General features: G+C 41.0%; 1 protein-coding gene across 4 annotated transcripts in view; it reads left to right on the top strand.

Moving 5' to 3' along the window:
• Nucleotides 1-1,120: 1,120 nt before the first annotated feature.
• npr3 (natriuretic peptide receptor 3) overlaps nt 1,121-15,226 on the top strand; it is a 59,464-nt gene continuing 45,358 nt past the window's right edge. For 2 of the 4 annotated variants that reach the window (XM_004910421.4, XM_004910420.4), the window contains exons 1-2: nt 1,121-2,317; nt 14,446-14,568. In XM_004910421.4, the coding sequence (XP_004910478.1) occupies nt 1,645-2,317; nt 14,446-14,568 (796 nt within the window). In that variant the 5' untranslated portion in view covers nt 1,121-1,644. The remainder of the gene's footprint in view (nt 2,318-14,445; nt 14,569-15,226) is intronic. The other 2 variants (XM_004910419.4, XM_002936681.5) reach the window with 2 other exon arrangements.

Genomic DNA, 15,226 nt, shown 5'->3' with positions numbered 1-15,226 from the left:
TCTGCAGTCTGAAGTAGCCGTCTGAGAGCGAAAGGCAGCCGGACTTTCCAAATGACTGCTCACTCTGTAGTCCGACTCCTCCTCTGCCCCTCAAGTGAAGTTCATCTGTGAACAAGCCTTTCAGTCAGCTCCACTGCACTCCCCTATATGATTATTCATACGCAGCTAACATTCACCTTTTTATAGGGATTCCACTGGAAACAAAGCCAACTGTTTCTTTGGGCGTCTTTGACTTTTTTTTCCTACTGCCTGTTTTACAAAAATTTTCTTTTCAAATTTTGCCTGGAGGTGCATACGGGGGTACCTATTCCTTCCTGACCTAGTGACAGAAAGATCTAAGTGCCACTCATTGCTTCATACCAGCTCCATTAGACAAGAGAGTGGAAAGTGTTCCCAAAGAATTTTTTCCACCCAGCTTGCTGAAACATACCAGGATCCGCAGGGAGTCCGAGCCCGACCAGTGAGTAAATTCACTGACTTTTTATAAAAAAAAAAAAAAATCTTTTTGTTCAGATCAATACTTGATTAGAATGTTTTCTTTAAAAAACCATGCCTTATCAGGCTGGCATTTACAAGAAAGCGAATGCCAAATGGCAAGCACCGTGTCCATAAACTGCACCTTGTTGTTTCTTCAAAGCTAAAGGCAGTTATTATTATTATTAATAATAATAACATTTATTTATAAAGCGCCAACATACCCCGCAGCGCTGTACAATAAGTGGGTTTCATACATTGGACATACAGAGTAACATATAAAGCAATCAATAACCGATACAAGAGGTGAAGAGAGCCCTGCCCTAAAGAGCTTACAATCTACAAGAGAGCTTACTTGTTGTTTCTTCAGAGCTAAAGTCAGTTGTTTTAGGATCAAACATCAATCCACTTATAAAGTAAGGATAATGCTGAATTGTCTTTATCTATACATTTGAAATGTGTTGAAAAACAGCTCCATGAACCACCACCCAGTCCAACAGCCATGCTGGGAGTTATAGTTCTGCAACATTGCCTGATTGAGAAATGACAGCTTGTTTTTTGCATCAGGTAGGATGATATCAGGGCAAAATGAGCAGCAATAAATCAGTGCAAGCTCCTGCCTAGGATAATTCCGTTGGACTTTTTTTTTTTTTTTACTCCCTCTCCCCAACTTAAACAATACCCTGCTGCTGCTGCCAGGGGAGTGTGTGTGTATAGCTTTAAGAAAGAGGCGGATGACTGAGAAATGACGCAGGAATGTTAATGAGTAACTTGAAAAAAAAAAAAGTCTTCCTCAGTGCACCATGTGTGGTAACAGGCTTGGCTGCCACACTATTTAAACAGAGGGTATACTAAGGAACAAGGAGAATGAATAGGATCAAACAGGGGATGCTCTATCAATGAGAACACAGGCTGTCACCTTAGAGAACCCCAAGCAAAAAAGAAATCACTGACTTGAAACCTATTTTGAGGCAGAAAATCCCCAAAAAAGGAAAAAAAAAAAAAGATAAAAATAATAATAGTTAAGAGTAAATTGTTAAGAGTTTTTTTTGAATTCTCTGTATAGGGGAATTGAGGCTTTATAGAGGCAGCCATCCCAGGGGGAGTAGGTGCACAGTTTCTTTTTTTTATGGTGGTGGTTTTGCACATTTTCTGGCATTTTTTGGAAGGATGTCCTCTATCCTCTTGTTAAGCTTGATGGTGACTTTGGTTATTTTAGCCAAAAGCAACCCGGTGGATGAAGACACAGTGAATATGCTAGTGCTGTTACCTAAGGATAACTCCTATATGTTTTCAATGGATAGGGTGAGACCTGCCGTTGACCATGCCCTGCGGTCCATTCAGGAGAACCAGACCCTCTTGCCAGGCATGCACTTTAATGTCATTTATAATGACTCTGACTGTGGCAACCAGGCACTGTTCAGCCTGATAGACATAGCCATGCAGCTGCAGAAACCTGACGTGATTCTTGGTCCTGTGTGTGAGTATGCAGCAGCCCCCGTGGCTAGACTTGCCTCCCACTGGAACGTCCCAATGCTCTCCGCTGGGGCGCTGGCAATTGGCTTCATGCAGAAGTCCAACGAATACTCGCACCTCACCAGAGTGTCGCCAGTCTACTCCAAGATGGGAGAGATGTTCCTGGCCATGTTCCGCTACCACAAGTGGACCAAGGCTTTTCTCCTCTACACTGACGACAATCTGCAGCGGAACTGCTTCTTCACCTTGGAAGGGGTCCACCTCGCCTTTAAGGAGGAAGGCTATGCCATGTCTATCCACAACTTTGACGAGACGAAACATGTGGACGCGGAGGAAATCGTGCACTCCATTCAGAATAAGGAGAGAGGTGAGTGCTAACGTCTGAAGGGGTTTTACTGGCAGCAGGGGGGGGGGGTGGGATGCACGGCACAAAGCACCTCTCTCTCTCGGGACACAGTGCTTTAGACTGTCATTTGTGCGCAGCCCAACAAAGTGTGTTTGTACCAGCGTGTGGCTGTAGAAAGGGGTTTGCAGAGAAAAATATGGCAAAGCAGACTGAAAACAAGGCATTGCTTTCATTTTCTGCTAATTTAGACCGTTTTACAAGGTACAAGGTACCCTGCGAGTCGTCCCTGTCTGGGTGAAAGCGGTTTCATATAAGGAGCATGTATAGCACTTCATAAGCACTTTAGTACCAGTTCCATAGTTCGATACAACTGGGAAAGAAAGGCAGAACTCATGCACATTAAAAAAAAAAACCCAGTAAAAGCCTCCTAGGAGCTTTGGGTGGTTTGACATAGTAATACTGCAGTTAAGGTTGATTAAAAACACATCAATCGAGTTCCATCCTTCGCTTACCGCAGCTTCTAGTATAGATCTAAAGGTGAGTGGTGGTCGCTAGATCAATAAATCAATCCCTTCAGCACATAACTGGAAGTTTGACACATTGCGTCCTGCCCTAACTTGAGTTATATTGCATAGGGAGAAATAGTGATAGTGGCATTGATGAAAAGACATGAGATTTTGTAAGTATGCATAGAGATTACTGTTATTGGTTACTGCAAGAGGGCAAAGCATTTAGGGTGATAGGAGCACCTTTGTAGAAGAACTGGTAGGTCCCGCATTCTCCACCAAGGCATGCACCTGTCTCACATTTATTAATAATGCAAGCATAATGTTGGGCTGGTTGTTAAGACTATTGTTGAGTTCCTTAAAGTTGCTAACAACTACAGCTGGATACATTAACTGTGGTGCAAACTAAGCACACAACTGACTTTTCAGATCTGCTTTTCAGTGCTTCATTATTACTATAAAGTAGTACTGTCCAGCATTTTCCCTGTGGCTGTTGTAGAACTATAACTCTCATCACCCCTGATAGTCTATGGCTATCAGTGGTTGCAGGGAGTTGGCACCGCAACAACAACTGGGGAGCTTAACACTGATAACGTGTTACCGTCGCTTATCTTGCCCTGCTATACCCCTAATTCACTGCTCCCCGGTGCAAACATATTACTTTATTACTTGCTACAGAATTCCTCTGTGCCAGGTTCTGAAGATGCACCGGGAATCATAAATTTCACAATACAATCATAGTACATAGAAAGCCCAGTGTCTGGTTATTGCCTAGGATAGCAGAAAGCTAAAGGAATTGCACAGTGCTTGCCAGCAGATAAGAGATTACATTACATGAATATACCTGACCCACCCAGCCATGCATCACCAGTAAGCAATACAGTGCATGGCAACCTCCAAATATTTCCTACTCTATTGGTGATATTCCAGTTTAATCCCTATTTACATTATACAGTGTACTACAGTATGTACTAATGAGCCCCATTATAGAATCTATTATCCAGAATCCAGAATAAGCAGTCCTTCTGTAAAGTGGAGCACTGTGCCATTTATGCAGTATAAAACACCAATAGGATTGTGTTGCCGCTGATATAGATTCATGCAGCTTAGTTACCATAAAGGACACAGTACCTTTTATTATTACAGAGAAAAAAAGCGGAATTGCCAAAAATGGACAATTAAATTGGACACTAGGGCAAGACGGCATTTGAAGCTTTGGTTTTCCGTATAACAGATACCATTACTCTAATTGCATGCCATTGTTATCTATGTCCGTTCACATCAGTAATAATATTATTCCATCATACTGTATGTCTACCTATTGTGTCATAAAGACTTTAGCAACATGTATCTGCACGTTGGCCTTGGTTTCTAACAGCTTCTAGTGTTACAGCACAATGGGTGCTGGAGAGGGGCTTCCATTTGTGTTAGTGTGAAACTTCTCATTGCTCTGGCTTTAAAATAATATAGACTTTAGGAGTGTAGGCACGTCAATTAGAGCAGCCTTTGTGGGTTGCAACGAGGGGAAATTTGCCCTTGTCGGTAGGATGAATGGGTAGGAGCAGATGGCAGTGGTAACACTTTATAGTCATGGAGATGGTAGAATATGATTAAGTGTCCGCTTTTGGCACGAAATGCATCAGGCTGTCCAGGTTTGAGATGTTTTTTTCTTTAAATAAAAAACAAACATGTTTTAACTGCATCGCTTTTTGCTAATTGGTCCAGTCTTTTCTAGTGCTGGCCTTGTTCTCTCGTCTTTTCCTGTGGGCTGAACGTTTTTGAGGTTTGAGCACTCCGGCCCTACTAATGGGTGAATATACCCCTTAACTTAATTTGATTTATGGAGATGGTAGGGCAAAGTAACACGTTACATCCATGTTGCCCAACCTGTGTTCCTTTAGTTATTGTTGTACAACTTCCTGCAACTTCAGAGAATGAAGGGTGTTGTAGTTCAACAACAATTGACTGTAGCCTGACCATTGGCTGTCATACCACTACATACAGCCCTAAATTAACTATCATTAGCCATATGTACATATAGGTTATTAATGCCAGCCACACTGCTCGCTGTATGTTGTTTAGCAGTTCTGTTGACTCAGTAGCTGCCCAGTCCAATGTATAGGAGTCCAAAGGACCATTTTTTTTTCAGCCAGTTAATGTTTTTCTCTGGAAACTGTTTGAGTAGCGGATCGATATAATGACATAAGCACCAAAGAAAATCAGTCAAACACATAATATATATATAGTGTATAATGGTCATTTGTACATAGATGCTGATTTAACACATCAACACATTTGCTAGATTCATGTTGTTACCAATAACAACCGATCATATTTATAATACTCAAAGATATTGTCCGTCCAAAGCTTATTGCTGATTGGTTGCTGCTGGCAACTGCACTTTAGCAAGTATTAGCCCTTATGGTTAGAGGTGAACCCTTAAAAATGTGGGGCAAGTGCAATTTGCTGTCCAGATACAATGTGAGTCGCAATGGCTAGCACGTAAATCACAATGGCCGGTGCTGATCCATTTTGTCATGGCAGCAATTGTACTGTGCACAACTGCGTATAAAGCAGGGATCCCCAACCTTTTACACCTGTGAGCCACATTCATAAGGAAAAAGTGTTGGGGAGCAAAACAAGCATGGAAAAAGTTTCTGGGGGTGCCAATAAGAGCTATAATTGGCTATTTGGTAGCCCCTATGTGGACTGGCAGCCTATAGAAGGCTCTGTTTGGCTTTACACTGGGTTTTATGCAACTAAAACTTGCCTCCAAGCCAGAAATTCAAAAATAAGCCCCTGCTTTGAGGCCACTGGGAGCAACATCCAAGGGGTTGGGGAGCAACATGTTGCCCCGAGCCACTGGTTGGGGATGTGTAAATGCAATACAGTGTAAATGCAGTTGTATTGCAATCTTAACAAGAGAAGATAAGGGCACATTTTGTAGAGGTGAGGGGGGAGCATATTAAAAGTGTCAAAAAGACCCTTGCTATGCATAACAGCTCACCAGTGCCCCATTTTGGTTTCCAACCAACCTGAAGATTGTTAGCCACACAGGCTACCACTGTGGCCGAATGTTATACTTATCTTGTGTTTATACGTGGGCAGCAGGTAGAGGCACTCCTGTTCCCGAGGCAATGTACTGTTCTACATCTGCGTTGTGCATTCCATGATGGGGAACATTCCTGCTACAGAAGTCTGCTACTTCTCACTGATGTTCCTTAGATTTCCATGACTTTGTATTGACCCAGGAGTGATCTTAAATATAGGGATTTTGTACCCCAGGATATAACCATAGCTATACTGGTCTGTGACTCTGAGCTAGATGCAGCGTATGTAGTTAAAGAAACAGTAACACCAAAATATGAAAGTGTATAAAAATAATTACAATATAATGTACTGTTGTCCTGCAGTGTTACAACTGGTGTATTTGCTTCAGAAACCCTACTGTAGTTTATATAAACTAAACTGCTGTGTAGCCCCAAGGGCAGCCATTCAAAGGAGAAAAGACACAGGTTACATAGCAGATAACAGATAAAGCCCATTATATTCTACAGAGCTTATCTGTTATCTGCAATGTAACCTGTGTCTTTTCTCCTTTGAATGGCTGCCCCTATGGCTACACAGCAGCTTATAACAGGTATGGGACCTGTTTTCCAGAATGCTCGGGACTTGGGGCTTTCCGGATAAGGGATCTCTCCATAATTTGGATCTCCATACCTTAAGTCTGCTGTAAAATCATTTAAACCTCATTTAAACCCAACAGGATTGGTTTGCCCCAATAAGGATTGATTATATCTTAGTTGGGATCAAGTACAGGTACTGTTTTATTATTACAGAGAAAAGGGAATCATTTAACCATTAAATAAAGCCAATAGGGCTGTTCTGCCCCAATAAGGGGTAATTATATCTTAGTTGGGATCAAGTACAGGTACTGTTTTATTATTACAGAGAAAAGGGAATCATTTAACCATTAAATAAACCCAATAGGGCTGTTCTGCCCCCAATAAGGGGTAATTATATCTTAGTTGGGATCAAGTACAGGTACTGTTTTATTATTACAGAGAAAAGGGAATCATTTAACCATTAAATAAACCCAATAGGGCTGTTCTGCCCCCAATAAGGGGTAATTATATCTTAGTTGGGATCAAGTACAAGGTTCTGTTTTATTATTACAGGGAAAAAGGAAATCATTTTTAAACATTAGAATTATTTGCTTATAATGGAGTCTATGGGAGATGGCCTTTCCGTAATTCAGTACTTTCTGGATAACAGGTTTCCGGACAAAGGGCTCTTATACCTGTGATATAAACTATAGTAGAGTTACTGTAGCAAACACCCCAGTTGTACCAGTGTACGGCAACAGTACGTTATATTTCAATTACTTTAAAAAAACAATAATTTTTTGTTGTTACTGTTCGTTTAAGTACACGCAATGCTGTAGGGCATTTGTAGCTGATGTTCTGAAGGTTGCCGGTCCCACATTAATGCATCTGCTTTACAAAGGAGCCAGACAAGGATTTCATGCAGCGCTCGATCACTGCCTCCAAGATTAAAGTGTTCTTCAGTATTGGCTTCCCCAGCCGGCACTTGTTGCACTACACTCTCCGGTTGGTCAGCTCTAGGCACTATATAGATGATGCTGGAAACAACACTATATTTTGTGGTGCAGCAATTACTGGGCCTCCTACAGTTATTAGCAGAAGGACTGCCTATCCTGCCTGATGTAGCCAGCTTCCAAAAAGAAAGTCTTTAATGGGAGACTATATTGCCTATGCAGCCGCAACTTTACTATTAGGGTCCGATTTTTATTTAATCGTCTTTATGGTATCACCCAGCAATGACTCTTTCTTATATGCTCAATTATTATAGCACGTCACACCATCTTCCACCAGCACCAAAAGCACTATACACGTATAGAACCCGTTATCCAGAATGCTCGGGACCAAGGGTATTCCGGATAGGGTTTTTTTCCATAATTTGGATATAAATACCTTAAGTCTAATAAAAAATCAATAAAACATTAATTAAACCTAACAGGATTGTTCTGCCCCCAATAAGGGGTAATTATATCTTAGTTGGGATCAAGTACAGGTACTGTTTTATTATTACAGAGAAAAGGGAATCATTTAACCATTAAATAAACCCAATAGGGCTGTTCTGCCCCCAATAAGGGGTAATTATATCTTAGTTGGGATCAAGTACAGGTACTGTTTTATTATTACAGAGAAAAGGGAATCATTTAACCATTAAATAAACCCAATAGGGCTGTTCTGCCCCCAATAAGGGGTAATTATATCTTAGTTGGGATCAAGTACAGGTACTGTTTTATTATTACAGAGAAAAGGGAATCATTTAACCATTAAATAAACCCAATAGGACTGTTCTGCCCCCAATAAGGGGTAATTATATCTTAGTTGGGATCTAGTACAGGTACTGTTTTATTATTACAGAGAAAAGGGGAATCATTTAACCATTAAATAAACCCAATAGGACTGTTCTGCCCCCAATAAGGGGTAATTATATCTTAGTTGGGATCTAGTACAGGTACTGTTTTATTATTACAGAGAAAAGAGAATAATTTAACCATTAAATAAATCCAATAGAACTGTTCTGCCCCAATAAGGGGTAATTATATCTTAGTTGGGATCAATTACAAGGTACTGTTTTATTACAACAGAAAAAAATGTAATCAGTTTTAAAATTCTGAATTATTTGATTAAAATGGAGTCTATGGGAGATGTGCTTTCTGGATAACAGGTTTCTGGATAAGGGATCCCTTACCTGTAACAACATGGGGCAGTTCCTGAAATCTACTTTATTGTGCCGCAATGTGGTGTCATTAGACAGTTTCAGGCGTTAATAATAATTTCCCTCCTCAATGAACATAAAAGGCACAAGGAACATGGCTGAATCCTATCTACCTTGATTCCGAGTATGACGCCAGATGCGCCAGAAAAGGGGAGGGGGGGCTGAAAGAAAACTGCTTGCGCACAAAATAAAATAAGAGCGTAAAGCCAACATGTTTTTCTCTTTAAGCACAGGATATTTGGAGGCACGTATATAAACAGGCCTAAGTCTATCAGACAGAATAAAGTTCATCTTAATTTTCTAAATGTGCCGGAAGCAATGAAAGGATTAAATCACATCCAATTTACATTATTTCATGGGAAGTTATTTAATTTGTGCTTGAGTTACTTTGCATTTGGCCCGGTTCCAAGGGAGCGAGAGAGCAGGATCGTTTCATTGACTAATCTAGTGATCACTTTACTTGTCTTGCCCTCCTTTATAGCCTGTGATCTCTCCCTGCGGACAGGGATGAAATTAGATTAGTCATGTTTGCAGGCTTTCCTGAACTGATCCCCCCCGGGCATTGCCGGGCAAATCTACGCGAAGGGAAAACATTTAGATAAATTGTTCTTTTGTTGTTTTAAGAATGAAATAAGTCGCTGCAGCCTAGAGCGGATTTTTTCCGTGTATTGGGAGAAGCAGAGATGCTTTTATCGCACTTTCACTTTTGCCTGGTTGGGGTATTTATGACTAGCCGCGAGGCAAAGTGTAAGGGAAGTCTTCTGGTCTTTTTATTAATCTTCCTAGAAAACCCAAGTCACCCTAGGTGGGCATACACGTTAAGTTCCGCTCGTTCGGCAAGGTCGCCAAAGGAGCTGATTTTTTTCCAATATGCCCACGTAAGGTGGGTGTTATTGGGCTAATTCAATTGTTTGGCCCAAGAACAACAGGTATAGGAGCCTTTGGACTGAGGACCACATCAATGAGCCGATGTGGCCCCCGATCCGACGGGAAAAACAAACCTGTCTGATCAGAACGTAGCCGATTTTTGGCCAGATATAGATTGGGGAGGTCCAACTGGGTCCCCACACACACAGGCAGATAAGCTGCCGAATCAGTCTAAAGGACTCAATTTGGTCCTTCTTTGATGTAGCCCACTGTGGGCACCATGGATTTACTGCCATGTTGAGGTTTGCAGGAGCCCCAGGGTTCTACAGAGTCAATAGGCACACCTGTACACCATTCAGCAGAAGAGGCAGGATGGACATGGTGATGCTTAGTGCAGCTATACAAAGCCTGAGGAGTGCGTTTGGATGTAATAACCTTACATGAATAGTGTTCTCTGTAATAATAAAACAGTACCTGTACTTGATCCCAACTAAGATATAATTACCCCTTATTGGGGGCAGAACATTCCTATTGGGTTTATTTAATGGTTAAATGATTCCCTTTTCTCTGTAATAATAAAACAGTACCTGTACTTGATCCCAACTAAGATATAATTACCCCTTATTGGGGGCAGAACAGCCCTATTGGGTTTATTTAATGGTTAAATGATTCCCTTTTCTCTGTAATAATAAAACAGTACCTGTACTTGATCCCAACTAAGATATAATTACCCCTTATTGGGGCAGAACAGCCCTTTTGGGTTTATTTCATGGTTAAATGATTCCCTTTTCTCTGTAATAATAAAACAGTACCTGTACTTGATCCCAACTAAGATATAATTACCCCTTATTGGGGCAGAACAGTCCTATTGGGTTTATTTCATGGTTAAATGATTCCCTTTTCTCTGTAATAATAAAACAGTACCTGTACTTGATCCCAACTAAGATATAATTACCCCTTATTGGGGGCAGAACAGCCCTATTGGGTTTATTTAATGGTTAAATGATTCCCTTTCCTCTGTAATAATAAAACAGTACCTGTACTTGATCCCAACTAAGATATAATTACCCCTTATTGGGGGCAGAACAGCCCTATTGGGTTTATTTAATGGTTAAATGATTCCCTTTTCTCTGTAATAATAAAACAGTACATGTACTTGATCCCAACTAAGATATAATTACCCCTTATTGGGGGCAGAACAGTCCTATTGGGTTTATTACATGTTTAAATTATTTTTTAGCAGATGTAAAGTATGAGATACAAATCACGAAAAGATTCCCTAATCCAGAAAACCCCAAGTCCCATTTCAGTCTGATGTTCAGATTAGTTATAGGTTGGTTTGCCACCTTCTAGTGTTTCAATATGAGTGATGATGATACAAAAGAGGGAATTCAGTAGACTTTCCTTTTGTCAGTGACAAAAGGAAAGTCATAGTGAATTCTCAGTCTGGGCACATGAATGATTCTCCCATAGATATATTGCCTATCGAGTTGCAGAGACCAATGACTTGAAACCCTTTACTAATTTTGCAGTAACTTATTGCATGATACCATGCAAGATTCTTCAGCTAGCATTGGTTTTTGATGTGGATGTGCCGGTCTGCCTTTCCGTCTCAACTTAATTGTGTCCAGATGCCACTTTAAATGCCTGTCTGCACCCTGTTCCATGGCCGGCCTCCCTGTGCAGTGATATTTGGGAGCTTGTCAGATTCATCCCATGCTGCACATAGTCCTGCATAGTTTGGGAATAATATAGGAATATACATTTTGCCAACGCAAAGGCTGTCTTTATTGAAGATTTGCTGCTGTTGTCAAGCTGTTCCTGGCCAAGCTGTTACAGCTTCTGAGGAAGTGGCAGTAGGCCACGAAACGCGTCAAGCTGATGGTGTGGTGTTTGGCAACATGTTTTTAATAGAGGTATGAAATAAAGTATTCATTATTTTTATGAAGAAGTAGTCTTGGCGTGCTCCATCCACCAATACCAATTTCTCCTGCCCTAGGCTTGTAACGCCTTTAGGCGCAACTCTCCCCATTGCCAGAACGTAGCACTAAGAGTTGTACAACTTGCTTCTCTCTGCAACGCTGCCTTCATTTATCAACTCTGCATAAAAGGAGGGTTGAAAGTCAAAGGCACAAGGGCATCCAATGGCACAACCTGAGGTTGAGTGTTCCTTCCATGCCAGGAGATCTGGGATATTTAAGAAGCTCTATACTTAAAGTGGCCATACGCTGGCAGATTTAAGCTGCTGTTTTGGGTCTTTCAGGCAGATTCGGCCACTTATCTTCCCATCTATGGGGCCCTCTAAAGGCCCTACCTGACCAATACATGGCCAAAAATCATACAGATGTCGATTGGGCAGGTTTGATCAAGAACTGCATTGGCTCATTGATGTGGTCCTCTCTCTGACGGTTCCTAGTCTCATTATAATTATGTTGTTTGGCGACCTTGCCAAACGAGTGGATATCTGGCTTTAATGCCTGTTTAGGGAGAGATTAAGTTTGAATGACAGCCAATGCATTGGGAATTTGAAATAAGTCTTGGAACCCCCCCAAATGGGTCTGTCCACATTATATAATTTCACCAGCTATCCACTATAGTTATGGTGGAAGTATTTACAATATAGGTCTTGGGTAGTCTTACGTATTCCCAAACTGCGCTTTTAATGAGGCTATAAATGAACAAGAGACTGATGATCCAGCGACCATGACAAAGCGATATGTTCGTAAACAAGTATCTACGGTGACGTCTGTGCGCTTGATTGCCCAATTTCAGATGACTGTTACTTACCACTAATAAGCTGCCCTAGGGGCATACGCTTAATAGCTGTTCATGAGCCACGCTCCTATTATAACAAGGGCACGTTTAATTGCAAGAAGGTGTGGAAGCCATGGAACTATTTAGTGTAAAGCCACAATATGCCTCTGCTTTGTGTACTGTCATCTACATGGCGAAGGGTTAACCACCACAGGAAGTCTCTGGCTAATAGATAAGATACAAACAAAGGCTCAAAGTATTTTCTTAGCCTTATATACATTTGATCAACATTCTTAATTAAGCTTCTGTTGACCCCGTTCATGAGAAAGTTCCCCCAATGCCTGGGGGCAAAGCTCTGTAGCAAGCAGGGTCCTTTAATAATGGCTCGGCTTCAGCCACGGGAACAATCTGTTTTTCATGGCAGTGAGAACAATGGGACAATTTATACTGGAAAGAACCCTGCAGCATTAAGATCTGTAATAGCCGATTTTCCGGGGATAAAGAATTGAGTGTCCACTAACGGTTTTCATTTTCTAATAAATCCTTGTTTGTTTTTATTTCATGTTTTTTATTTAATGCTACACTTGAAAGCTGTTCCTTATGCTATACACATACACATATATCATGTAAAACGGCAGGGGGTAATTTGGTGGAAAGTGTAGATGTGGCATGACAACCACAATTTAATGTTCAATAAATTACAGAATGTATGAGGCTTGACTATACATTTTTATTCATTTAAACTTTGATTCATTGATCTTTTTTGGAGGCTCCCTGGACTGCACTATCCAGGTTATGGGGCAGTAGAAACTCACATGATTTAAATCAGTGATCCCCAGCCAATGGCTTGCTCAGTGTTGCTCCCCAACTCCTTGGATGTTGCTCCCAGTGGCCCCAAAGTAGGTGCCATTTTTACATTTCTGGCTTGGAGGCAAGTTTTTGGAGACACAGTTTTAACCCAAGCAGAGCCTCCTGCAGGTCACATGGGGCTACCAAATAGCCAATCACAGCCCTTATTTGCCATCCCTAAAGAACTTTTTTTGTGTGGCTCCCCAACACTTTTTTCATCTAAGTGTGGCTCAGGAGTAAGAAAGGTTGGGGCATGGTACATTTTCATTGCCTTCAAAGTGTCCGCTATGCATCACTTACTATTAACAAGACTGGGCAGAGATATTTTCAATCAATAATATCCAATGCAGTATCATTCAATGACGTCAATGGGAAGATATCATTGGAGGCCTTCTTATCACAGTTACAAGTAATGCCAATTAAAACAGGGCATCTGCCATGGCAGGTAGTAATTGCAGTTCATAATCATGACTTTAGATATGAATAACCACAGGTAACATTAGTTCAGGGATGTCCAGAACACTGCACTGGGGACTAGAAAATAAGAACTCTGGACTAGGGGCTAGGGACTAAGAACACTGAACTAGGGACTAAGAACTCTGAACTAGGGGCTAGGGACTAAGAACTCTGAACTAGGGGCTAGGGACTAAGAACTCTGAACTAGGGACTAAGAACTCTGAACTAGGGGCTAGGGACTAAGAACTCTGAACTAGGGGCTAGGGACTAAGAACTAAGAGACTAAGGGCTAGAACTAACTAGGCAGTATAAGGTCTAAAACTATACTAGAACTCTGGGCCTAAGAACTAACTAGGACTAAGTTCTGTTATTCTGAACTATTAAAAACTAAGGCTTCTGAACTGACCTATCAGAACTCTGAAGAACGAGTCGGTAATATGTAGAGACTGAAGAATGGCATCAATGTAGAGCTGAAATGTTATATACCCATGGGTTTTCTAACAATAGGCTCTGCTGGACAATCTCAAAGCTTATGCCAGATCCATAGCTAAACTATTCCATGAAGTAATTCTATAACTACACTGTGGCTCAATCCCACCTACTTCCACAAGACCTTTGACCTGTAGCTCTAAAAAACACACTCTTTTTTAGTAAATTCAGTGTTAATTCACAGTAGAAGTGATGGATTCTGATGTGATATGTGGGCTGGAAAATCCTTTCTGGTTACTTTTCACTTGCGTGTTGTCTGTACTGGATTGTTCTATTATTCGTCCGATACCTTTAACCAACTGTTTTTATTGCAATGCCATTGTTCTGACTTGGCTTTGTTGAACCATCAGGGAATCGTCTGACCATGTTTCTGTGTTATTTAAACCTTCTATCTCTGTTTTTGTTTTTCTTTATCAGTTGTGATAATGTGTGCTAGCAGTGACACGGTTAGGAACATCATGTTGGCCGCCCATCGGCAAGGAATGACGAATGGAGATTACGTCTTCTTCAACATTGAACTCTTTAATAGCTCCACCTATGGTAAGCACATTTATTTTCCCTAGTGTCTTTAGGTTTACTAATAGCATATAAACTCAGATTATTCTATTTATACGTTCAGAGGAGACATAACCAATGAGAAAAAACATTATAGATATATAAAATGACCAAAATTACAAATGATATGGAAATATAAGAAGTGGTAGTGATGTTACAGCAGTATGTCTTTAATATGATATTGTAGTCTTATTTGGCAATGTATGACTGCAAGTGCAGTGCGCAAAATGCATACTTGGATGAAGAGCGCCATGTTTTTTACTTATATTGACAATTTTTCATAGTAGCAGAGTGTTGTAGCCAGAAAACATAGAGTAGGCGATACATTTTATTGACTAACTAAGTTGAATAAAAAATGTGAGCTTTCAGGGCTGCTTAGGTCCCTGCTTCAGCTATGGTATAACATGCTTGAAGCTGGGACCTAAGTAGTCCCAAAAGCTTGCACAACGGGGGGCGAGGTGGGTTGCCTATGGAACACGGCCAGCTTAGTCCACCCCTGCTAAACAGTGTTCTCAACCAATTCACTGACACAGCCCATTGTGGGAAACCTGAAGCTATTACCAGGTCCGGGGGTACAGTAGCTCCAGGCACCGTTGCACACCATTTATCAGAAAAGGCATGATGGACAGGATCATGTTCGGAC

Source organism: Xenopus tropicalis, chromosome 1, assembly GCF_000004195.4.
Source record: "Xenopus tropicalis strain Nigerian chromosome 1, UCB_Xtro_10.0, whole genome shotgun sequence".
NCBI lineage: Eukaryota > Metazoa > Chordata > Amphibia > Anura > Pipidae > Xenopus > Xenopus tropicalis.
Note: the sequence above shows the minus strand (reverse complement) of the source record. Positions and strands in the feature narration are given on the sequence as shown.